The 10,509-nt window shown below is 34.0% G+C and overlaps 1 protein-coding gene across 2 annotated transcripts; it reads right to left on the reverse strand.

The window, feature by feature from the left end:
- Positions 1-202: 202 nt before the first annotated feature.
- Positions 203-9,335, reverse strand: LOC117317257 (L-proline trans-4-hydroxylase-like). Of its 2 annotated transcripts, XM_033871993.1 has the most exons (10): positions 8,874-9,335; positions 7,652-7,680; positions 6,049-6,124; positions 5,692-5,773; positions 5,276-5,386; positions 5,005-5,096; positions 4,401-4,491; positions 3,600-3,729; positions 3,070-3,221; positions 203-2,598 (listed from the first exon to the last, which is right to left on the reverse strand). In XM_033871993.1, exons 2-10 carry the CDS (start codon positions 7,656-7,658, stop codon positions 2,494-2,496), a joined length of 846 nt encoding a protein of 281 aa, XP_033727884.1. In that variant the 5' UTR covers positions 7,659-7,680; positions 8,874-9,335; the 3' UTR covers positions 203-2,493. The 2 variants fall into 2 exon arrangements, with proteins under 2 accessions (XP_033727884.1, XP_033727892.1); XM_033872001.1 differs by lacking the exon at positions 7,652-7,680 and having other exon boundaries at positions 8,874-9,331.
- Positions 9,336-10,509: the final 1,174 nt, after the last annotated feature.

Below are 10,509 nucleotides of genomic sequence, written 5' to 3' on the forward strand. Positions count from 1 at the left end.
ATCACACTACGTATGGTCCTGTTCATCAGTCATTTTATCTGTAGTATTGTAGATAGTTGGTACATTTGTACATCCAAGGTCAGAGGTCAACCAGGTTAAGTTAGTGGACCTTTTCGTCCATTATACGCCGGTAAAGGATTTACAATGTTAATCAATGTCGTATGGTAGTTTTTTGTGTTATTCAAAATTGAGACATAATGTAATATTAAGCCAGTTTTATTTAAGTAATAATGACATATATCAACCCGTTATTTTACCAGATAGAACGGTCTCTGCTCCATCCTCAAAGCAAAGAATTTACATTTCATTGAATATTTATAATCCAAGAAAACAAATTTACATGTATCTAAATAATTGGCAATATTTTCCGAAACAGAATATCATTGCTCCTTTTCTACCGAAAAATATGCATATACAAAATTTAGCATTTATTACCATCTCATTTGAAAGTTAAGAAGTGGCTTTATTCTCTCAAAATGAGGGATTCTTTCTATTCCAAGATTGTCGAAAGAAAGTATTTTGTTGAAAAGTCACTTTAGTTTATGTCCTAAAACACACGACACTAGTCACGGTGAAACATGTTTAGGTGATTATTGAGTACTTGGTTGATTTAAGACTTTCTTGATTTTGGTGACACCGTCTTCGAACAGACTTTTCACATACCCATAAGAGCCAGGTGCAGTTTTTGGTTTCATACTAGGACCAGTTCATTGAAGAGCATACCAAATAAAGACGTTAATCAATATTATGTTTAATTTCATATTGAATCATAATCATGATGCATTTTCTTTATATACCAAGAAATATATTGGTGAAATCGATCTGATATAGCTATATAAAAATAAATCACTTCACCTTCTTCAATCATACTTCAGCATTTACGTACCAAGTAACGATTACTAAGCTGTGTGATAAAGAGCATACGGTAGTTCATTTTCATTATTCTTAATTTCCAAAAAAAAAAAAAAAAAAAAAAAAACCCTGTTTCCCAAATCTACGGTGTTTACATGTCAATGTTTATTTCACGATTTCCGTGACAGACGGGCTGGATTGTGTCAAGGAGGGTCATTTGATTGAATATCGTATTTCAGGGAAAGGAAACGTTTTACTACGATTTCAGCTTGGCTATGGTAGATAAATTGTATACTTTGAATATTTCTTTCAAGTTTTCCAGAGGAAATTATCGAAATCCACGCGAACAAATATGCAATATTAGACTGAATACTGGAATACATTCATTAATAATCAACATCAACAGTTTTTTTCAGAAGAAAAATCAAATTCCAATACTGTGTTTAATAGTTGTAAAGTAATTTCCCCCGAAGCACAACGGTGTAAAGTAATATGTGAATGATAGGGATTTTGGCGCTACTGTCCTATCCACAGATTGTTATTTGAATTGAAATGTGTCAATATCTTGTAAATAAAACAATGCCGGTTGACATACATGCCCCGTTTTGATTCAAACACACATGCTCGACGTTTTCTCTTAAACATAATATTGATTGAAATTATGAAACTGTTTGAAGTACTTGTATCGGTCCTTGGTATCACGTACGTGTCCTAGAAGGACGTAACAGCAGTACGATGTATTTTCGTTAGATTTTGGCGTTATTGAAAGATAGTTATACTATATGATAGAAGTCATATGACACAACTAATATAATATTTAAGAGTGTGTTGTTTCGATGACTACATTGTCACCTTCATCAGACTAATGACCAATGTGAAGCGTGCTAGTACTGTCTTATATAGTGTCCGAAATGGTAAAAGAGTCTACTCTGAAGGATGCTTTGTCTTTATCATGATCATATTGACACCAACTTAAAAGTGTGACGATGTGGTAAAAATGAAATAGAATCTAAGTGTACGAGATGGTTTGATCTACTTTAGTCGAATCGGCTACGCTTTGTTCGTCACACTATTTTCGAACTTTGTTCACATTGGTTGTGTCATATAACTTCTATAATATTTACTTTACCAACCGGAAGAAAATGTTCCAGAATATGATGATACTATGTGTGTATTTACAACCATTCGTTACTTTCCATCCCATGTCTGAGTACATGTATTATGATTTATGGAAGAATGTTGATAAAAGAACATGCGTTGTCATGATTTTCCTTCCAAGTATTCCAAACATATTTAAAAATTCGTAGCAAACATTGCACAAATCAAATTTTATCTTTCAACCTTAAAACGCTAATGATGTACATGGATAAATGTTCCACAAAAGTTGGTACAACTGTACCTATTTGTAAATGCCGACAAGTGATCACTAGGGAGCATTAAAATGTTCAGACACGTGAAAACATAAAATATGGATCAATGTTTAAACGCTTTTATTTAGAGTAGCATATTTTGAAATATTGCAGTTGACCAAACGAGAAAAAAAAATGAAAATCATAGCTGAGTGATCACGGCTTTAGAGTAATTATTGTATACATTTGTATCTCATTGTCAGGTATTAATCTCGAACATTCTAATTGTTCACTATTCTGGTTTAACTCGAACAGTCACATCGTTCTTCGGATTCAGAAAAACTTTCCCTGTCAAATCCTCTTCATTTTCACATTCTGCTATAGCACTATCAGCCACCTAATAGAGATAAAAAATAAAATCAGAAATATAGCGTATAGAAGCGTGTAATGCAGTCCAGCTTACTTATGCGGGTATCATACTATGTAAATATTACTTAGATTTAACTCTATTTGGTGCCCGTGCATACGACATGCCACTTTATGCAAATAACTTGGTTGCTACAGAATAGCCAGTACTGCTTGAAAAAGCTTGAAAAATGCTTAAACGTAAGGCTTGCATCAGCAGCAAAGCCTAATTAACCCATTTGGGGCCCTTTACTATGAACGACATGACCAGCATATTGTTTGTACGATTACCCAATGCTTATGCTAATATTTTAACAGTATAGAAGTTGGTAGAATCCCCAGTATGGTAATCCAGTACTAGCGGGCTTGACTCCAAAGCCGGGATAACTACATTACTCCTCATCCCCTCGATTCTTCCCATAGGATTTAGAAGTACAGGTATATATGGGGTATGCTAACATACCTTTTGTATAGGATTGTAGTAGGCAAACGGATGTTTGGCTAAAGCATCATTATAAGCCGCGGAATAAGCGATTGCGTATGCCAGTCTTTGTTTGGAACTCGTGTTGTTGCCACTGCTGTGTAGCAAATTGGAATGGAAGAATACAGCGTCCCCTGAAATAATATTGACGAAGTTTGTACGTCATTGATGTAGCAGCACAATAAAATATAAATGCCCGTATTGTTATTTACATTACATATTGCGTTTTACAAAAGAGTCCTTGAAATTGATTGTTGACGGGATCAAACGATTTTTAAAATATTCTTTTTTTATTGAAAAATGTCAATAAAATGATGCGATACTTGTACTTAAAAGAAGCGTATAAATAAGATTATATTTTTTTATACTAAAGGCTCATTTTAATTTTACATATGATAAGTTAAATACGATTTACACACTGAGGTGCTTGATACAGGTTTTATGTACATGTATATCAACAATAAAATGCTCTCCTCATTTGATATCATTTATCTAATTTTGCCAAATTGTACCTTGATTTAATTCAATATATTCAAGTTGAAGTTTCTCTTTCAGTTTTGATATTCTCGCAGGATCTGCCATTTGTTCGCCCTCGTAAAATCCGTGATCTAACCGACCACATTTGTGGGATCCTCGTAAAACCTTCAACAAAGTATTGTACAAAAGACATACAGGATATAAAGGACTTTTCAAAAAAGAATTTAGCGTTAGATGCAGTAGAGCCGGAACAAACCAAGCTTCACCATAATCTTCTTTCATTGATTTTGTTTGTGATCTGAGGGCTAAAGTATTGATCAGAAATGGCAGACAAAACGCAAAATAAGACAAACACAATGTCGGGATGGGGAGGTGTATTAGACCCATTACTAAATATGAATTTGATAATATTCCAAATTCAATCAGTTTTAATATTGGATCTGAAAAATAACGCCGAGTACGTATACATGTGTATATTCAAAACCCCTTTTTTTCAAATGAACTATGTGCAGGTTACGATAAACCCTGGGGACTGAACAGTCCACCATCTGTAAGCCCAAAGCATTGTACGAAAGCAATACAGTCTCATTTCGTTATGTGTATCATTTTTGAATCTGAATTTAGTATGGTTGAATACTTTTGTTAAATGATTAAGCGAAAGAATCTTCTGATGATTCAATGTGAAATCTAACTTTGGTCAATTCAATTTGATTGATGTATTAAAGATTGCTACTGATGCTGTCCCAGATATTGTTCAAACAAATGTTAATCACGTGGGTAGGGAACTGAACATAAGATGATGCAAGCAGTCAATCGATACAGACAAAATATCATACCTGCAAGCAGCCATTTTCTTTGGTATTTTCGTCAACTGCTATCGAAACCGTCATCATATCCGGGTATGGAAATCCCTGTTTGTACCAGTATCTGTGATGTGTCAAAAAGGGGACATCATTACTTAGATATATGTCGAACCTGACTGGTAAACGACCCATATTATTTGAGTTAGAATATGTCGATATGTGGTACATGCGTTAACGTATACGTAGGAATAAAGTAATGTATTTTTAATAATCATCAGTAATGTATACGGAGAATTACAATACATTACTTAACTTAAATAGTATAACAAAAGAATGTTTATATTTTTTTTAAAGCAGAATTATACGATGATATTTTAATTAAATGAATGATTACTTTGAAATTCATCTTTATAATCCCTGTTAGTAACAGAACAAAGGACCCGCCTTGTCGTTAAGATATGGAATACATACGGGGTGATTTATGTTATTCAAACTGGTACATCTATATATAGGCAATATGTTTCATTTTGTATATTTACACACACGTATACAAAATACCTGGCCAAATGTGATGCAGTTTCAGAATCATTTTAATTGTTTCTATTCATATAAAAAGTTTTGTATGCATATCAATTACCCGTAATCCTGGTGCCACACGAACTGTCCACCAACAGACGGTTCTTTCAATATTGCCTTAGCATGGAAATGGAATAATTCACCGCCTAAAAGCTGAAATATTTGAGAAAGAACCTAATTATTTTACGGTATGGAGCAAAAGACACAAAAACATATATTAGTCTTTATTAAACAATATGAAATTTCTCTTACAATTAATAAAAAATCTCTGAATTATTTATATATAATAAATAGATATTTTTCTTGAAATATGTTAAATATCAAAGAAATACATTTTCACAAATGTTGACTATCTTTTCACTGCGAGCAACCATTCCTGTGACGTCATCCCCCGGATTGTTCCATAAACTTAATGTGATATCCCGACCACCACCTGAGGGTATCTGTAGGTAAAATACATTACATCAGACACAAATATCAGCGCATGTCAAAATATACCATTGTGTCAATAGGTAGACAACAAAACACAACACGATGTCAATACTTTTTTTGAAAAAAAAAAAAAAAAAAAAAAAGATCACCACACACGCACCAACTATAATTTATTCAGATTATGATATTATTCTTTGACAGGTACAATCTTCTCCTTTCCAATGGATTTATATATATGACAGCCTGAAGACATTTTGTGTGGTAGATTTTCTTAAAGGAACATGCCACTCAAATGTAAATGAATACGAAAGCATACCTTGTATTGATGTTTCATTACACCGTTTGGATTACCAAAAGCACTTCTTATCCTGGAGATTTCCGCCTTGTTGAAAATATTTCTGTTAACAACAAAAACCTTGAAATTTACACATTAAATATAAGTAATATTGATAGAATTGTATATACAATATTGTAATACCAGAGGTCAATCTAAAATCTCAAATATGTGCAAATCTTAAACATGATGCTAAACTGCTATATTGTGTCAAGTCGAAATAGGACAATATAGGTATACAATTATAAAGTGGATTGTATAAGTTAATCAGTTGGTTTTTGACACCATCTGTTACCATATCTACATAGCTACAGACCATTTCACAAAGAGGAAGCCTACCTCATTACGATATATCCATGCTCGTCGTATTTCGTTTTGATGTCATCCAACGCATCAGAGTTTTTGAAGTCAAATTCTGTGAGAAAGAAAGCGGGAAAACATGTTTAAAGGACAATAAAACAATTGCCATGTCTTCGAACGAAAACATATCAATCCCTGGATAAAGGACGCGACTGACTATAAAGCACACTTTGATATGTTCCTTTGGTGTCCTCTATATATATGTTTGAGTGTAAATTAGTTCCATTTCATTATTTTTGTTTCTTTTCCCTCTAATTAACCCTTTTTTGTACAGTGACAAAAAAGGATGGGAAGTTTGCTGGTTTGAAGTCCCAAAATTAGACAGCCTCAAATATGGACCAGGAGGAACCAACATGTGTAGTATTCTAGCTAAAGATTGTGAATATTATTTCCTATGTTTCCTTCCCAAACCGATTTTTAAGGGATTTAAACACAGACTGTTATATGAATATAACTTTATTAGAGAGTGCTTTGAAATATCAGAAGCCTTAACCAAATTACGAAAAAAATAAAAAAGTTATGTGGTAAACTTTGGTTTGCTTGTCTAAAGTCTGATTTGGTTTCAGTAAATATATGATTAGGTGCTTGTCTATCATCCACCAGTACCTTTGTTGATCACATAACATTTTTATAACATCGTAATATATGAGACTTATTTAAGATATAAAGGAATCGGTTTTTCATTCCGTACCTTGTATAATAGCTTTCTATTGTAGTTAATCATTCTACAGTTATATGGATATGCATTGACAGAATGTACTTTTAAAAACTAACTTCAACCATCTCAATTAATGGCCTCCAGTCGGTCATTTTGTTAATATATCTCGATATCGATCAGGTATAACATATTACTTACAAACATGAGTACAAACGTTAGAGTGAAAAAGTGGCAAACGTTTTTTGTTGTTGTTAAATTTAAAATAAAACCTTTATTTGTCAGTGAATGTCGCAATCCACGCAATCAAGAACAGTACCCATTAACACGGACCGAAAATTACCTTCCCGTGGAATTTAATAAAAAATCCATAAAATGTTTCTAGGTAAATACAAATAACAAACCCGAAGTGTAAAAATCCAAGACGGCCGCCTGCTAGCCATTTGATATATTTAAACAATATAAAAATGCAAGAACGAAATGATGGTGGCATAGATATAATGATTGTAACATCTAGGGCAGGGTTCACCCTGCATGTGTTATATCATAATGTCTGATGGTTAACATCATCAAAGCGTGAGAAATATCGGATTATCATACCCACTCCATCCGACTCTATGTATTGATATATAATTCACAAATATTTTAGTGTCAGTATTATGTTGCTAAGCATTTTATTAACCTGTATAAACCAGTCTGCAGAGCCATTTTTGCAGAGTTTGGTTTAATACGATGAGCACATATCTGAACAATCAATATTTTCGGCTCGGGTATTCGACCTCTACATATGTATAGCTGTACGCATACCTGAAACTGAACCCAGTTATGTAAAGTATGTACTACAATCTGAGACACGGCTTAGATGACCATCAAATGACACTTGGAAACATGTGCATTGGAATATATTTCTGTATAGACAATACTTACCCGCCATAGTCGTTGTTGTTTAATACACACTGAAATAAAATAATAGGTAGGACAGAGATAGCTAGGTATTCAACTATTTATATACAAGCTTCGGGCAGATATCTTGACTGACATACCTACGTATGTATACACTATGATAGGAAAAGGTTGCAGGGAGTTCGACACAGAATTTTACAATAATAAACGTGCGTTTAAATAAAGATATATGAAAACAATACACTCTGAAGTGTTCATATCCGAATATATTATATATCATTAATGTAAATGTACTGTAAATGCGGAAATAATTTTGATTACAGTTATATATTTACAATTCACGAAATACCTTTAATCAAAAGGAAACAACTCGAATATGTTTATCAAGGATTTGTTGTAGTTATGCCAGTGTAAAGGCAGTTCCAATTTAATTTTATATTCCTGTGCCATGAATCACAGGCACTGGTTTCTAGTGTCCTCTGCTAGGGATGTTGGCTGGTATGATGGACAGTGCATATGAGCACACGGCAGGCAGTGTCTGAAGTATGTCATTTACAGGGTCGAGACTTCAAACCGTATGAACATTTTACGAATGATGTAAGTTGAAGCTTATGAAGAGAGATCTATTATATTCGAGTTAATCTGAACGTTAAATGACTTTGTGTTAATCAGACATGGTCATTTGGATTATATTGTGAAAAGCAATCAGGTTCTACAGATGATGTTTTAGTGCTAATCCGGAGGAATGCACTGGACTTACAAGATCATGGGTTAGTAACTATAATACAATACTATTTGGCGACGTTTCATATTTGTAATAATTAAAATTAGACCAATTTAGCTTTCTTTCCAGTATGTTATTTCACTGACAATACATGTGTAATACAATCCAATACCGGATATATAATATAAATTAACAAATATATACCCCAATAAATGATTATAGTAGCATTTATACCTACACCTCTACCGCCAAGCATCCTCGATACTAAAGGGGTTCGTTTACTTTCGCTCCCTGCATTTTTATAAAATCGAAAGCTCAATTTAAAAAAAGTTGTTTTTTTTTCATTCAAGAAGGCATTGTGGATGATATGATTCAGCAATCTGTGTTATTGTCCAGTCTGACATGTTAACATAGTGGACATTACTCCTAGGGTTCTATCAGAAGCTTCACACTCTAAGATGTTGTCATGTACCATGTAATAATATATGGTTAGAATTCGTTTTTGGTATGGAGAAGACCTACCTTATTTTGGGTGATATTTCATCATTTTAAATCTCGGTGTGCTATTTTTTAAATGTGTTCTCGAAGATGGCCTTGTCATCGTCTGATGTAAGATTAGTTGATTTATCATCAACGAACAGTTTCACGCTCAATTTTCCGGAATGAACAAGCCCCATAGAACTCCGAATACCACATCAGTTGGTCGTCCCTGATGATAATGATCTAGCATCTGAACAAGAAGGGTCATTAGCTCACTTTATCGACAGCCTCACTGAAATACATTATTTGGCAATCGGTTTGTTGTCCTATGCTGATTATCATGATGGCATTAATGAATTATAATTATTATATATTGCAGGACAGTCCATTGTGAAGATGGTCTTGTGACGTAGAAAATGCTCAGTTATCTGTATATGACATAATATAACTCATGGCCACATGTTCTGACAGGTTATCATATCACGTTTTATCATGTTTTCGAGACAGGTTAGTAATAAACTGCGTCAATTTTCCCCCTTTCAATTTCAACAGGGAATATCTCAGGTTGAGACGGAGGAAAGCGAAAATGTGACAAAGTGATCGGAAACCGGAATAACCGTACACAATACATTTTCATGACTGAGCAGGATATCGTACCCTGGACATTTTGATGCCTATTACTGCGCCAGAAGATTTTCGATATCGGTTAATGAAGTAATTGATATACATATACCAGTTATCACAAGTTTATCTTACTGATATGGAGGACAACACATCCTATTATGTAACTTTGTAGATATGTACATCATTATCAATTACAGTAGCGACAACAATCACTCAAATCAGACGGTGGAGCTGTGATAGCGCCCAAAGTTCATATGCAAGTGTTGTCGGCCATTTTAAACGGAATATATTAAGTATTACGGACGTTATCTATCTAAATCAATGATACCGATTACAACGACTGGTGTCAGTTATCCTTGAGATTGTAAGACGCACAACCAAGTGAAAAGCACCTTTAAATCCAAATTTAATTATACGTATATGTCAAATAAACACTTGGGTTAAAATACAGAAGGGGAGGTAAGCCCATAAGTTATGTATGCGTTTTGTAGATATTGCATAATGTTTTACATGAAATACGTATGTATATTTCAGACTGGCGTCAATATTTATAAGGATTTCGATATGGCACGCAGGGTTACGGCAATCTTTGTGTACTAAAATTCCCTTAGCAGAGCGCTCTCGCACAATAACACAAAATATACACTGGGCAGATTGAAGACCATGGACAGGTTTTGTGGTGGGCATCATGATCTCATCTAAAGGAATTATACATTGTTGTGGGATATGAACCGTGACGTGTTCGGTATTCGTAGATACGCCTGTAATTCCATTGTCATAATCACTGTTCTAATTATGAGACCGTGAAATTTGATTGGTAGGTAAAAGACGCTAACCCGTCTAGAACAATAAGTCTTATTGTACCTTTTCAACTTTCAAGCTACAAGGTGCAGTTTGATAGTCATTGTTCGGCATTAAAGTCATATGTTGTACGGTACTTTGGAATTGCTACGTGGTTAGCTTTATTGGTTGCCTTCAAACCTCTCCGAGGTATGCTGTTACCCCGCATGTCATGTACAATTTCTTATGAAGGGTGGAACCGATTTATAACATT

The sequence above is a fragment of the Pecten maximus genome, chromosome 2 (genome assembly GCF_902652985.1).
Source record: "Pecten maximus chromosome 2, xPecMax1.1, whole genome shotgun sequence".
Lineage (NCBI taxonomy): Eukaryota > Metazoa > Mollusca > Bivalvia > Pectinida > Pectinidae > Pecten > Pecten maximus.

What these genes read in the sequence shown, in the direction of transcription:
- LOC117317257 (XM_033871993.1), bottom strand. An exon ending in GTGTGGCACCAGGATTACGG is followed by an intron (nt 4,492 to 5,004) that starts GTAATTGATATG and finishes GACACATCACAG; the next exon opens with ATACTGGTACAAACAGGGAT. An exon ending in ATATATTGAATTAAATCAAG is followed by an intron (nt 3,222 to 3,599) that starts GTACAATTTGGC and finishes ATATTATTTCAG; the next exon opens with GGGACGCTGTATTCTTCCAT.